General features: G+C 27.6%; 1 protein-coding gene across 2 annotated transcripts; it reads left to right on the top strand.

Moving 5' to 3' along the window:
• The first annotated feature begins 3,872 nt into the window (after positions 1–3,872).
• LOC117179754 (ATP synthase subunit gamma, mitochondrial-like) lies at positions 3,873–15,511 on the top strand. Of its 2 annotated transcripts, none has more exons than XM_033371829.1 (3): positions 3,873–3,910; positions 10,707–11,250; positions 14,772–15,511. In XM_033371829.1, exons 2-3 carry the CDS (start codon positions 10,727–10,729, stop codon positions 15,136–15,138), a joined length of 891 nt encoding a protein of 296 aa, XP_033227720.1. In that variant the 5' UTR covers positions 3,873–3,910; positions 10,707–10,726; the 3' UTR covers positions 15,139–15,511. The 2 variants fall into 2 exon arrangements, with proteins under 2 accessions (XP_033227720.1, XP_033227721.1); XM_033371830.1 differs by lacking the exon at positions 3,873–3,910 and adding an exon at positions 3,935–4,036.
• Positions 15,512–16,276: the final 765 nt, after the last annotated feature.

The following is a 16,276-nucleotide window of genomic DNA, read 5'->3' as shown; positions in this document are numbered from 1 at the left end:
CGAGGTTATGTGTATTACAATTCTCCCGAGAGTTACTTGCAAACTACACAATATTTTTGGCAAGAAAATTTGGACTTAAAATTAAAGATTGTAACTGATGTCCCGGAACTAACATTGTTTTTAGGCAATCAAAAAAGTTTATTTCATAATTAATTTCCAAATTATCGGAATGATAGCAGAAAAACGACCCTAACCTCAAAATAATGCACATGCATAAAATTTTTATTTAGCACAATATTTTTTTTGTTATTATACCTCAAAAAAGAGTCCGGGGACGTCCGTTATAATATTTTATAGTCTCTCCAAATTCAGTTTTTAAACATTTTCATTTTTGTAGAAAAAAGCCGAGGAAACTGTACGTGATTGGCCACACGACAAAGTATTATATACCCTTCATTCAAAACAAGACCTCCGTGAAAAGGTACCCTGAGTGCCACGATGCTTGCTGGCGTAAGTGCCATGTTTCATAATGTGGTGTCACCGCGAAGTCATTGATTTTCATAACACGTGTCGATTCTATTATTTTTAAAGTTTCTCCGTCAAAAATTATGAATTCTTGAAGAGAAATAATTGCTGCAAAAGTTACTTTTTATGTGTCAAAGTTGAAGCTTTCTGGTGGGCGCCGATTTTTGACCGCAGGGCTTTCTCGCACATGGTTATCTTTTTTCAAGCGCTCTTTTTGCAATTCAATAGGGAAAACCAACAGCTCAAAAGCACTTTCTTGTTCTTCTCTTAAATTCAAAAATCAAACAGTTACGCAACTTTTTATTTGCCAAAATTGAAGCTTTCTGGTGCGTGCCCATCTTCGACCACGGATTTCTCGCGCACAGTTATCTTTTTCAAAACGCTCTTTCTGCTATTCAATAGATCTAAGGCCAAGCAATAGCTAAAAAATTTCTTCTTGTTTTTCTCTTAAGTTAAAAAATTAAACAGTTACGCTACTTTTTATGTGTCAAAATAGAAGCTTTTTGGTAATTTTCGGTCATGAACCAGCGCTTTCTGGCACATAGTTATCTTTTTTTAAGCGTTCTTCTTGAGATTCAATAGAGATAACCAGCAGCTCAAAAGTACTTTCTTGTTTTTATTTAAATTGAAAAATAAAAAAGTTACGCAATTTTTCATGTATAAAAATCAGAGTTTATGGAGACAGGCTGTACCTTTCACAATTGTTTTCTCGGCGGAGGATGCTTTTTACAGGATATTTGTTTATAATTGTTATATAAAGCCTAACAGTACCGCGAAACTTTTTGCATTTTTTTGTTTACAGCTTTTTGTGTGAAAGTTGGACAGTTTTTTAGTTCTGGAAAATTCGTGTTTTGGCACTTACTCCCGTATGCAGTGTGCCCATTCAATTGTTTTAAATTTAAATTTTTTTTGGTTGAAATATCAATTACGTATTTTCACTGCAACCACCAGCTAACTTTACTTCATTGAATGATGAGGGGAAAATAATGTACCAAATGCATGGGACGGAACGTTATTTTTGTGATATCTTCGTAATGAATATAGTAATTACTATCATTTTGTGATGCCATTAAATAGTTCTTAAAAAATAAAAACTATCTTTCAAAAACACTTATATAAAAATAAGTTTGTTTTTACGAGAATGTTAACAAAATAGGGCAAAAAAGGACCGAATTCCATGCATTTGGTCCATTGTTTTGCCCTCAGCAATCAGCGAAGTAAAGTTATATCGTATTTGAAGTGAAAATACCTACGTATTATATATGTTTCGTTGAGAATTCATCTGTTTGAGACGTTTGCGTTGAAAAATGAACTAGAGCAAGGTTCGTTCAACCAAGCGAACGTCCGCTTGTGAGGCAATATTACCGTACATCATCACTTTGATATGAGGCGAGGTGTAGGAAAGTTTGTAATATTTATATAAATAATTCGATGCGCAGTAGTCCTCTATAACAGCTACGGCTGCGCATTAGTTTTTGGATCCTCTAGAATATCACTAAACATATGTATCTAGACTGTTTTCAATAGCTCCCAAAATAAAACAAATATGAATAAAATTAAAATTTGCATTCTTTTTTGGTTTATAAGTTTATAAATATGAAAAATAATGATTGCATACATAACCGGATATTTTAAGAGCGTCAAAAAACTACTGCGCATCCGTAGGTGTCATAAAATACTACTGCGCCTGACAAGCGAGCATTTTCTTCCTTGAATGATCCTTGCCTTAACCTTTCAGTGCAACATTCCCAACCTTGAAGTGCAAGTGCTTTGTAGACTGCGCATGTACCGTGAAGCGCGAATCTATTTGAAATGATATAATATGTACTTATAATGTAACAATTATAATAAATCATTTAAAGAAATTAGGTATTTTTTGCATTGAATATAAATAATTTTGTTCATTTCAAAAATTATTAAAAATATTTATCCGTATTATTATTGATACTATTTACAATGGTGTCAGAACGCGGATATCTCTGCAATGCGCAGTAGTGATTCTTGTGAATTTGTATGATGACATATCATGTTAAATAACCTAAAAATGCACAGAAATCACTACAACGCATACGAGAGAAATCCGCGTTTTGACGCCACTGACTGTTTATTTCAAATAGATCTCCGCGTTTCGGTACATGTGCAGTTAAAAAAGCCGTGTTCCATTAGCATCACTGGAATCTGTTTGTTTATGAATTAAACTATTTTGATTAAAATTTACCTTTTTGATAGAAAATATACTTTTTCGTTGAGAAATAATATTTTCAAGTAGGAAATCTAACGGATAGACCATTCATTTTTTGGTTTTAAAATTCAACAGTTTTGATAAAAATGGATATATTTCCTAGAAAATTTATCATCTGCTAGTAGAACATTCATCTTCGTTGCAGAACATTGACCTATTCGCTTAGAAATTCGGTTTTATGTTGTTAAAATTTAATTTTTTTAATCTGAAAATGAAGGTAATCCATTTTTGCTGGTTGAAAATTCTACTGTTTTGTAGATGATAATTCGTCTTTTTTGCTACAAAATTCAAACATTTGGTTGCCAATTCATGCATTTTATTTAAAATTTATCTTCTTTGCTAGAATAAACTGTTTTTATTTTATATTAAATTTCTTTAGTTTAAATATCAATCAATAACATTTTTCATTGAGAATTCTTTTTTTTTTTTGAAAATTGAATTAGTTGTTTGTAAATTACTCTAGTTTTATGAAAATTTAACTATTTGGTAGAAAATTAACTCTTTTTTTGTTTGAAAAATCATGTTTTCGTATTGAAAATCATTCAAATTTTTTGGAGATAACTGGGTTTTTGGCTTCAAAATTATCCAATTTTCTTGATAATTGATGCACTTAGTTGAAAATTCATTTTTTGTTAGTAGAATATCAATCTTCGTGGAGGACTATTCATCTTCTTGGTAAAAAATTTAACTATTCAATTTTTTATTGAATATTTATCCTTTATATGTTGGAAATTAGTTAATTATTTAGTAAAGAAATTGATATATTTTGTTGGAAATTCGTCTTTTTTGTTAGAAAATTGAACTTGTTTCTTCGCAAGATTCAACGCAGCAATGATTTATCTCGAAGCTTCTTTTCATTAATTTATTTTTAAAATTAACAATTCTGTTTTAAGAAATTTGTTTGTATTAAAAAAAAATACTATGTGCATTTTCAAACAAAGTTTTTTATTCAGACATATATTTTTTTAACTATTGTTATTTGTAATTCATGCAATAATTAAAAAGAAAATAGATATTAAACGAATTTGTTCTGAAAACTTTATAGAAAATCCAGATATGTAAAATCATTTAAAAACTTGTCCAGAACACAAGTTGATAATTTATCTGTAGATGGCACTGTGCACGTGCATGAAATATAATTAGACATGCGGTATATCTTGTGCGTTTTCGTCACCCCGGTTTGGTCTTCGTGAAATTCGTCTGGTGAGTGTAGTTCAATTGTTTTTATATTTTTTCAGTGAAAAAAATTGACTGTGAAACCAAATTGGATATCTATTATTCACCTCCTCATTTTTTTCTTAAACAAATGCACATTGTTTAATTTTGACGGCAAGTGTATTCAGATTCGATTATTTCTACTTGACACGATGATTACATAAATGGAGCCATGACCGACAGGGCTTTAAAGTTTTACCCTATTTACCTTGAAAATTGGATTTCGAATTTCCAATTTTGATGATGAATTTCGTTTTTTAGCCAATCCACTTTCACACAGATTTTTATATTGAAGATTATACGGTACTTTATGCTGAAATGAAATTGAGTGTCAACATTTTGCAGACTGATTTACTCTGACAGTTCAGACTTTACTTGACCCATCTTCTAATTATAAAATTTCGAGAATCGTGAAAAAAAATTAATAATTTCAATTTGGAAAAAGCGGAAATTTTACATGAATTAGAAAATAAACTATATTTTTGATAATTTTTGAAATTTGGTATGTGAAATAGTAAATCTTTAATCTAATACTTGATACTTTAACAAAAAAAGATTTAATTTTAAATGAAAAAAGTCTAATTCAATCAAAAAGCCGAATCCTTAACGAAAATAGATTAATTTTCAAACAAAAATTTCGATTTTAATACAAAAAATTACATTTCTAACTTAACCACCAAAGAGGTGAATTTTTAGTCAAAGAAAATACTTTTTGTACTAAAAATGAAATACATATTTCTTTTTTTAATTATAAAAATTAATTTTTAATCGAATAATGAAAATTTAATAACTCAGTTAAATTTTTAACTAAAAATATGGATTTTCAACTGAAATCATGAATTGTCAACCAAAGTAGTTAACAGTTATTTAGTTATTTAACAAAGTAGTTCAACCTTCAACCAAATATTTGAATTTCCATCCGAAAAAGATTATTTTTCCATCAAGAAGATTAATTTTCTACTAAAAAAGATAAATTTTTAACTAAATACATCAATTTTGAATCAAAAAATGGAATTGTTAAATCGGAGTTACATTTTCAGTAAAAAATTATTTTTGAACCAAAAAAAATTCATAATTTTAGTAGAAAATGCATCAGTTATGTTGAAAATTAATTTCTCTTAAATTAAAAATGTAACTATTTTATTTCATGTTGAAAACTCTTTTTTTTACTTAAAAAATTACCTAATTGGTTGAACATTTGTCTTCTTTAATTGAAAATTCAACTATTTCGTTAAAAATTCATGTATTTTGTCGAGAAATTGTACGTTTTAATAGAAAATTAATTTTTTTTGTTTAAAAAGTCATCTTTTTGGTTGAAAATTTAAGTATTCCAGTCAAATATTCATCATTTTAGTTTAAAATGCATCACAAAATAGTTAAATTTTCAACCAAAGAGGTGAGTTTTAAAATAAGTAATTTGAAATTTTAACCTAGAAGATGAATTTTCCACCAAAAAAATGTAAATTTTCATCTAAATACATGAATTTTTAGTAAAAAAATACATTTTTAACAAACAAGAGAAACTGATTTTAAACTAAATACTTAACTTTTTAACGAAAGAGATACATTTTTATTTAAAAAATATAAATTGTCTACCAAAAATGCAATTTTTAATTTTTAATTAAAAGAGTATTTTTTAAACAAAAAAGAAAAGAACTGAAATCATGAATCGTCGTGTAAATTAAAAAAAAAGTAAAATTTTCCACAAAAGAGTTCATTTTTTTACATAAAATGTCGAATGTTTTAAAAAAACTTTTAACTTTTAGACTTCAATTAAAAGTAAATTAATTGTTAACAATAAAAAATTAATTTTCTATCCAAAAAGACGAATGTTCAATGAAACAGTTGAATTTTCAACAACAACAAAATACTTTTAAAAAAAATGGAATTTTCAACCAAATAATTCAAGTTTTAACTAAATAGTAGACATTTCGAAGAAAAATAATTCACTTTCAGACAAAAAGATGACTTTTTAATAAAATAGTGAAATTTTCAACAAAATAACCAAATTTTCATTAAAATAGTCGAGTTTTTAACCAAAAGAGATAAATTCCAAAATCGAAAATATAACAGTAAACCTTTCAACAAAAATAATTTAATTTCAACCAAAACAGATGAATTTTCAACTCGAAAAAATTATTTTTCTAGTATTGAATAAAATCATTAATTGTTCAGTGAAATAGTCGAATTTTTATCCAGAAATATAATAATAGACTTGCAATTAAAAAGAATTGACTTTCAATTAAAAAATTATAAATGTCCAAACGAAAAAAATGACTTTTCCACCAAGAAGATTAATTTTCTACCAAAACAGATAAATTTTCAACTATATGCAATTATACGTAATTTTTTAACAAAAAAATGGCTTGGTTAAATGTGGAATAACATTTGCAGTAAAGAATTATTTTTTTACAAAAACAAAAAATTCAACAAAATTGTTAAAAGTTCAACAAATTTAATTGTGTTAATTGAAAAATCATCTTACTGGTTTAAACTTCGACTATTCCAGTTGAAAATTTATCAGTTACGTTGAAAATTAATTTCATTCTAATTAAAAAAGTAACTATTCCATTTTCTGTTGAAAACTCTTTTTTTGTACATCAAAATGTAACTATTTGGTTGAATATTTGTCTTATTTAATTGTAAATTCAATTATTTTGTTAAAAATTCATTTTGTTGAAAAATTGTATTTTTTTGTATAAAATTAATCTTATTGTTTAAAAATGTATATTTTGGCTGATAAATCAAGTATTTCAGTTGAATATTCATCATTGTAGTTGCAAATTAATCTTTTTGGTTTAAAATTAAATTATTTCAGTTGAAGCTTTATAATTCTATTTGAAAATTCATTTACAGGGGTGGGCAAAAGTTTTCGCACACCTCTTTTTTGATGACTGGTTAAGTTCTTTTAATTTTATTTACAGAGAGCTAAAAAATTCTCTTCAAATGCTTGATTTCTCTCGAAATTCTTTATGAAATAAGCCCAGGCTGAAGCCAATTTATCTATTTTTTAACTAGATATTGCAAAAATAGTGTAAATTTCAATTTTTTCCTTAAATGTTCCATAACTTCCGAAATCATCTTTATTTTTCAATGATTTTGGGATAATTTTGAAGCTATTTTTCACCGTATCACAACAGCTTATTTGAATTATTTTAGGGAATTTTAAAAGATACCAAGAATTAAAAAAATTAATTTGTAGTTATTTTAAAGCCCTGAATTATTATTAATCTATCCTAAATCCTTTTAAATTCTTTTGAATTCTTCTAAAAACTCATTTCAATCCTTTTGAATTTATCTTGAATTGTTTTTTTAATCATTAGTCACTTCTTGTGTTAGAAATTAGTAGGGTTTCAAAGATTTGAAATTTTTCTTGGAATAGACCCTGAATTCTTTTTAATTCTTTGAAATTCTCTTGAATTTTTTAACTTAATTTTTTTTTTAATTAAAAAGAAATTTTTTATTCATTTCAGTAATTTAATAGGATTTAAAGGGATTTCAAATACTTCAGGATATTGTAGAAAATACTCAGGCGTTTTCAAGTACTTTAAAAAGTTTCAAGGGCTTTCAGAACATATCAAAGGATTCGAAATATTCTAGGAAATTTTAAAAGATTAATAGAATCTGTTTATTTATTTCAGTACTTTGAAGGCTTTCAAAGTCTGAAATATTTTAGGGTATTTTAAAAGATTCCAAGGCATTTTCAAGAGATTTAAAAAATTTCAAGGGATTTCCAGGAGTTTTAATAATTTTAAGAGATTTTAATATTTTAATGGATTTCAAAGAATTTTTCACCAGGCATGAGTGATTTCTTAGGGCTTCGAAGATTTGAAGAGATTTTCAAATCTTTTTTACAACTCATTTGTAATTTGCCCTGAAATCTTATTAATTTATTCTAAATCCTTTTTAATTCTTTTCAATTATTCTCAATTCACTCAATTCAATTAATTTTTCTATGTTTTTGAATCGTTTTCAATTCAATTAATAACTTTTTAAATTTATTATAATCAATCAAATTTTTTTCGAGTCTTAAAATTGTTCCAACTCATTTGAATTCTTTTGAATTTATCTTGAATTGTTTTGTAATCATTAGTCACGTCTTGTGTTAGAAATTAGTAGTGTTTCAAAGATTTGAAATTTTCTTGGAATTCTCCCTGAATTCTTTTAAATTCTCATCACTTTTTTTAATTTACTTGAATCCTTCTAATTTCATTCAATTCTACCTAATTCAGTGAATTTTTGTAATGTTTAAAATTTTTTATTTAATTGATCCTGAAATCTATTAATCTCATATTAAAGTCTTAGGCATTTCATCATATGCTTAGAATTACCTTGAATTTTTCTAAGCTTATTTCAAAGGCACTGAATTTAATTAAGTTTTAAAAAAAATTGTTTTAAATTCATAAAATTTTTTTCTTAATTCACCTTGAATTTTGATGAATTTCATTGAATTCTTTTTTTTGATCAATAATTCCTCTAAATTCAATCCAGTTTTACGGAAATCAATTGCATTTTTTTAGTTTTCAACATTTTTCCCAATTCATTTGAATTATTTTTAACGTAAATTGAATTGTTCCGAAATCTTCGGGATTTATCCTGAATTTGTTGCCCTTTCAGCGTCAAAAAAGTACCCTATGAGCGTGACAAAAAGTACCCTTTGGTCCCTATATAGGATCACCTGGACAGGGTGTCTAGTGACCTTAAAAACTGGAACTCTCCTGGATTTTTTCACGAAACCCTTGAATTTTAATTATTCTTTTTTTCTTTTTTCTTTTAAAATAGTAATTTTATCAAAATTCGAAGAGTAATTTAAATCTTTTAGCATATTATGAAAGAAACCTCTCGTTTAGAAAAAATCTTTCTTCTGAAAATTTTTTTATTCGTCAAGATATAATTTATCTTTTGTTTATTACAGAATAAATAAAGATATTTCAAGGCACTTTTTGTTGAGGTGTTCAACTTATAAATTATAAAATTTGTTTGTTTAAAATTTCGATATTAATTCAGTTTCAGAATTTAAAAAAGGGGTACAGTGCATCAGATTTCAAAGATTTCAAAAATTTGAAACGATTTCAAGAGGTTTTAAAACATTTTAGAAGATTTCAAAATATTTCTAATAATTCAGTGACTTCAACGAACACAAAAGATTTTTTAAACAAAAATTCAAGAAAGATTTTATAAATATTTCAAAAGATTTCAAGGATTTCAAACATTCAAAAAGGCGTGTACACTACATAAAAAAGTTTTCACAAAAATTCCCCAAAGGTTTTGAACATTTCATAAAGATTTTAAAACTTACAAAAGAGTTTAAATTGTTAAAAAAGGGTACATTAAACCAGATTTCTAAGATTTCAAAACATTTCAGATTTTAAACAATTTCGAAATTTTTTAGAAGATTTAAAAAGATTTAACTAAGATTTGTAATAATTTAAATAATTCCAACGAATTCACAAAGATTTCGAACATTGCACAAAGATTTAAAAAATTTCAAAGAATTTTAAAGATTTCAAAACATTTCAAAGTTTTTAAATAACTTCAAAATTTTGTTGGAGATGTCAAAAGACTTTACAAAAGTTCCAAAGATTTCTTAAAACATTCATAAAGATTTAAAAGAATACGAGAATATCAAAGATTTCAACAAGGGCGCAGTACACAAAATTTCAAGGATTTCAAACCATTTCAAAGATTTTAAACGATTTAAAAATGTTTGACAAGATTACAAAAGATTTCTCAAATATTTTAAAGAATTCTTAAGGATTTAAAAACATTTCAAGTATTTCAAAGATTCCAACTTTTCCAAACTTTTCCAAAGATTCCAGATTTTAAAGATTTCAAAACATTTCAAAGATTTTTAATGATTTCAAAAGGTTTCAACAAAGTTGAGAAGATTTGAAAAGATTTTAATAATTTAAAACTAACAGAAAAGAATTCAGGAACAAAAATTGAAGAAACATTTTTAAAATATTTCAAGGATTTTACAATCATTAAAAAAATTTCACAAAGTTTTCGTAGATTTCAAAGCTTTCAAGGACTTAAAAGATTTCAACAAGGGTACAGTACACCAGATTTCAACGATTTAAAAACATTTCAAATATTTTAAACGATATCAAAATTTTGTATAAGATTTCAAAAGATTTTAAATATTCCAGTGATTTTAAACGATTATAACAAATTTCATAAAGATTTCACAAATATTTCAAATATTCCAGTGATTTCAATCGAATACAAAAGACTTAGAGAAGATTTCACAATTTCTTTACAGAATTCATAAGGATTTCAAAAGAATTTCAAAACATTTCAAAGATCTTAAGCGATTTCAAAAGGTTTCAACACATCTGAGGAGATTTCAAAAGACTTCAATGATTTTAAACAAACACAAAAGATTTCGCAAATAAAAATTAAAAAAAGAGTTCACCAAGATTTCAAGAATTTTAAAGATTTTACAAAAGCTTTGATTTCAAAGACATTGCAAAGATTTAAAAATATTCATAAATATTTCACAAAAAGGACCCATGTTCGCAAAAAATTAAGAATTTGTTTATTTACGATTCGGCTTTCTTTAGAAATTTTTGGTTAAAAAAAAAGAAAAATGAAATGGCTAATTTTTTACATGTATAACAAACGTTTCTTTCATTATTTGATGTAAAAAAGGAGACCTGGTAAATTTTGATTTCTTGGCTTGGAAAACCTGGAAAAGACCTTGAATTTTGTTCCTACGAATCGTTTGCCCCCCTGCTGAAGTACCGTCCTTCTAAGTTAAATTTGCCCTATTTTTCTGTTAAAGGGACAGATAAGAAACCAACCATGCTGCGCACTAGTAAAAATGTAATTCAGCTGGTTGCTGCGCCCCAGCAGCAACAGCAGCGGGGCATGGCTACTCTAAAACACATTTCCATGCGATTAAAGTCCGTGAAGAACATTCAGAAGATCACTCAGTCCATGAAGATGGTGTCAGCAGCTAAATACAACCGGGCTGAGCGTGATCTGAAGCAGTGTCGTCCTCTTGGCAATGGCACCAAGGCCTTCTACGAGCAGGCTGAAATCGCTCCGCCAGAAGGCGATCCCAAAAAGCTCCTAGTCGCCATCACCAGCGATCGAGGACTCTGTGGTGCCGTGCACACCGGCGTTGCTCGTAACATTCGTGATACTCTCCTCGCCGATCCTACCGAGCGTGAGAACACAATGATTGTCTGCATCGGAGACAAGTCAAAAGCTGTCCTCCAGCGTTTATTCGCCAAAAACATCCTTTTCGTGGGAAATGAGGTTGGAAGGAGACCTCCCACTTTCAACGATGCTGCGAGAGTAGCCAACGAAATCATGAACAGCGGGTATGTTATCGAGTGATTTTTTAATTTTAAACCTTAAATGGTACACTGGTGCGAATTGGTTTCTTTGCAAAATTTTTGAGAAAATTTGCTAAAAATTCCAGTTTTCTGAGTCAGCGGCCATCCGGGATTACTAAAATGATCTTAACCTTCAAACGGCACACGGGTGCGAATTCGCACCAAAAGTTTTTTCATTTTGTTGGCATTTACGCAATCCCAGCTGCAGCGGATTATCCCCACATATATCAAATATATATGTTAAATATGTGTTATATATGCTGGTTGTTTATTATATGTTCAATATTAATAATTAATATTAATTTTAATTAATAAAAAAATTAATATTAATAAAATTAATAATAATAAAAATGCTAATATTAATTATTTAATATATTGAACATATAATAAACAACCAGCATATATAACACATATTTAATATATATATTTGATGTATGTGGGGATAATCCGCTGCAGCTGTGGTTACGTAAATGCCAACAAAATAAAAAACTTTTGGTGCGAATTCGCACCAGTGTACCGTTTGAAGGTTAAGATCATTTTAGCAATCCCGGATGGCCACTGACTCGGAAAACTGGAAATTAGACTGGAATTGTTAGCAAATTTTGTTAAAAATTGAAAACTGGAAATTAGACTTTTATATAAATTATGATTCAGTTTAGAATTCTTAATTTGAAAATCTTTCACTTTAAAAATTTTCCATTTTGAATTTTTAATCATATATTTTAATTTAAAGAATTTTAATATGCAGTTTTAGACTTTAACAATTAAAAATTAGAAACGTTTAAATTGAAATTTTTTGATTAAAAAAAAAAACATTTTTAGTTGATCAACTGTGAATATAATTTCATGATTTCTAAAATTGAATTTTACTTTAAGAATGAAAAAATTAATAATTATTGATTTTACAAGACTATTCGGAATCAGTTTACAATTTTAGAATTCCACGATTTTAACGTTAAAAGTTAAAGAGTTTCGATTGGAACGTCTTTTTATTTAAACAAATGTCAACGTCCGATTGAAACTTTATAAACTTTTTTCAATTTTGAAATAACTTCAAAGTAATGTATTTATTATCGAAGGCTTTCATTGAATTTAAAGTATTTTTCCAGTCTAAAGTATTACATTTTTCAACCATTGAATTTAAAATTTTTTAATTAAGTGTACCGATTACGTGTACCGTCAAAATCCGGTTATTCGTATCAAAATTTCGGTCCAAATAGTGCGCGACCTAATTTGAAATAAAATATAGATTTTGCCACATTTCGAAGAAAAAATTTAGAAGCTTTTTAAAAATTTTGAAAGGCTTCAGAATAACATTTCCTAGAAAAATTGAAAATGATTTTTTATTTCGAAAAATTAATTTTGAGAGAAAATTTAAAAATATTTAGAAAGATTTACAAACTTATCAAAATGAATGTTAATTATTTTAAGGAAATTTTTTCAATTTGCCAAGATTAAAAAAAAAATGTTTAGAAAAAATTCGCATAATTTTTAAAGATTTTTAGAAGTTCTGAAAAAATTTTTAAAATAATTGAAAAATTTTTTAACTGTTGTAAATGTTTCAAGATTTTGTAATAAAAATTTGGACCATTTTAAGGATTTTAAAACTATTTAAAATAAAATACCTAGAAAGTCATTTTCCTGGTTGAAGATTCAATCTTTTTGTTGGAATTTCGTTCTATTTCTGGTTAAATGTTAATTCTTTTAACTGAAATTTAAACTGCTATTTTTAGTTAAAAATGTATCTTATTTATTGAAAATTGTTTTGTTAACAAATTAACTACTTTGTTGAAAATTCGTATTTTTTTATTCAAAATTAGAATGTTTTTTAGTTGAACTACTTTTTTTTTAATTCATGTTTTTGTTGAAGATTTAGTATTTTAGTACAAAATTAATTTTACTGTTAAAAATCGAACTATTTTGTTGCATATTTTTGGTTTTTTGAATTCAAATTTTATTTTATTTAAAAATATAAAATTGTGTTTCTTCTTTGAGACTTATTCTTTTCTAGTTGAAAGTTTAAGTACTTCATTAAAAATTGGCCTACTTTGTTAAAAAATATACTTTTTTTAGATTTATGATTTTGTTGATAAATTATTTTTTTTTGGTAGAAAATTAACATTCGTGGAAAATTCATCTTTGTTGGTTCAAAATGTAAATACTTGGTTGAAAGTTGAACTACTTTGTTAAAAGTTTATTTTTCTGATTAAAAATTCTTGATTTTAGTTGAAAATGGTTTATGAAAAATTAACTACTTTGTTGAAAATTCGTATTTTTTTATTGAAAATTTAAATGTATTTTTTGATTGAAATACTTAGTTAGAAATTCATTTATTATTTTAGTAGAAAATGAATTTTATAGTTAAAAACTTTTACTTTTTTGAAGTTGGACTACTTTATTAAAAAATATTTTTCTTTTTTGTAGATTCATGATTTTGTTGAAAATTTGTATATATATTTTTTTTTTGTAGTAAATTAACATTCTTGGTGAAAAATTTATCTCATCCGGTTAAAAATTCAAATACTTGGTTCAACTACTTTAATAAAAAATATTTTCGTTTTTTGTAGGTTTATGATTTTGTTGAAAATTTATCTTATTTTGGTAGAAAACTAACATTCTTGGTTGAAAATTCATCTTATCCGGTTACAAATTCAAATACTTGGTTGAACTTCTTTGTTAGAAAATCATATTTTTTTGTTTTACCATGATTTTAGATGAAAATTCATATTTTTAGTTAGAAATACTACCATTTTATCGCCAGTTTCTTTTATTTTTTTTGTTAGGAATTAATGTTTGAACTGAAGATGTTACTATTCCATTTTAGGATAAAAATTTAGCTTTTCTAATTAAAAAATCATTTTTTAAATTCAAGATTCATAATTTTTATTAAGAATTCATCTCTTTGATTGAAAATTGAAGTATTTTTGTGAAAGATTCAAATATTTTGTTAAAAACTTCTCTTTTCTACTAGAAAATTAATCTTCTTAGTTGCAAATGTAATTACTTTGCTAAAAATTCATTTTTTTCATGATAAAAGAATAAAAGCGTTCCTAACCTCCAATTCTTCTTTGTTGAAAAAAATCTTACGAAAGTTTATCACATATTTTTTAAAATTCTATACAAATTGTTGACGAGAGTTATTAATGTTTGACTTTAGAAATTATTACAATCTTTACGATATAGTAACAATCTGATTCAAAATAAAAAAACGTTTTTTTTTAAATTTTATATTAAAAAATATATATTTTTTCACATTTCGCTTTTACGCAAAAGCAACGATGTGAGGGCACATAATAGCCGCACACTGTGCCGCACGTCGTGCACATCCAGTGTGCTCACCTTGGATGAACATTCATCACCCTCAGCTTGTGCGGACACAGTGCTGGTATTTTTGGCGACACATCGTGCTCACACGTCATGCGGCTACCGTGCGCCCTCACGTATTATTATCTCGACACCCTCTAATTCGATTAACTAACTGTGAAAATGTTATTTAATTTTTGCAGATACCATTTCGGAGGCGGTGCCATCGTTTACAATCGATTTAGGACAGTCGTCTCATACCAGGTGGACCGTCTGCCTCTCTACGACAAAAACGCCGTGACAAGCGCACCAAAACTCTCAGTTTACGATTCCCTCGACGAGGATGTAATCCAAAATTACCTGGAATTCTCGTTGGCATCGCTGCTTTTCTACGCGATGAAGGAGGGCGCCTGCAGCGAACAATCGAGTCGAATGAGCGCCATGGACAATGCCAGCAAGAACGCGGGAGAGATGATTGACAAGCTTACCCTAACGTACAACCGAACTCGTCAATCAGTCATCACCAGAGAACTCATTGAAATTATCTCTGGTGCAGCCGCCCTGGAATAAGAAGGTTCTACACGTCGATTAGTGTACTCTAGAGTACATAAACATCCATCCTGGGACAAGAAGAAGGTATCAGTAGAGGCATATTGTCGCGACTGGTGCCAATTGATTGACGAATCAATTCTTATTCCAGAATAAGCTGTCTCGGACATTGTTGTAAAAAAGATCAAGCCACCATCAGCCTTGATTCTTGTGTATCAGTTCAAGGCCTGTCGATCAATAAATTTGTTGAAAGAATGCTTGGTTAAAAATGATGATATTCTTTTGGTCGATTTACTATAACCGTGCTTGTATCATTTGCTGTATATATCACGAATTATTCCTCAGGTATCAAGGTCAATAAAAGCACGTCGCTTCATTCTCAATGCTTTAAAAAGTATATATTTTTTTTGTCTTAAGGGTACCCCCCTTATTCTCGGGGTCAATAAATCGACTTTTTTTTATTATCTTATTCGAGCTTATAACTTTTGAAGAAAATTCGGTCCCCCTCGGCTTTCTATGTGACTACCTGCTTGAAGAGTCAGAAGGGATTTTGTATGGATCTGGAATAGCTGATTGAAGGTAAGTAGGTGTTATACACGAACAATTGCTTCACAAAACTTAAACGCATCTTTCTCGAAACAGTGTTTTTACGATTATCGAGCATTGTAATTAAAAAACTATTCAACCGATCGGTCTGAAATTGTTATATGTTTTTCTATATATCAGTAGCTATAACTTAGACTATTATGAAGAAGATTGATAAAGATCTTCTTAAATTTTCATCTTGATTTATAACTGAAAAAAATTGGATTTTTGAAAAATAAAATCCTAGGGTCCGCCATTTTGTAAATTTTTGCCCGAAATAAATGATCGTAGTCTACTTCCTAGCCAAACATGTACTCTTTCGTATCCAGTTTGAGTTTTTGGTTTCAGACTTTCCAGTCACTTACAGTGATGCCCGCCATATAAAAGAGGACTTTTCATTGACCGCAAGAAACAGCTATAAAATGTTGATAAAAAAATTATGTAAAAATGTTTTCTTGTTTTTTAAGTTTTAAATTGCATGTATGAAATTATCTAAACCTATGAAGTCGATTTTTGTTCATTTATCAGCCCATTAAGAATGGAAAAAATTAGAAATCGAAAATGGGGGGGGGGG

Source organism: Belonocnema kinseyi, chromosome 9 (genome assembly GCF_010883055.1).
Source record: "Belonocnema kinseyi isolate 2016_QV_RU_SX_M_011 chromosome 9, B_treatae_v1, whole genome shotgun sequence".
Classification (NCBI taxonomy): domain Eukaryota; kingdom Metazoa; phylum Arthropoda; class Insecta; order Hymenoptera; family Cynipidae; genus Belonocnema; species Belonocnema kinseyi.
Note: the sequence above shows the minus strand (reverse complement) of the source record. Positions and strands in the feature narration are given on the sequence as shown.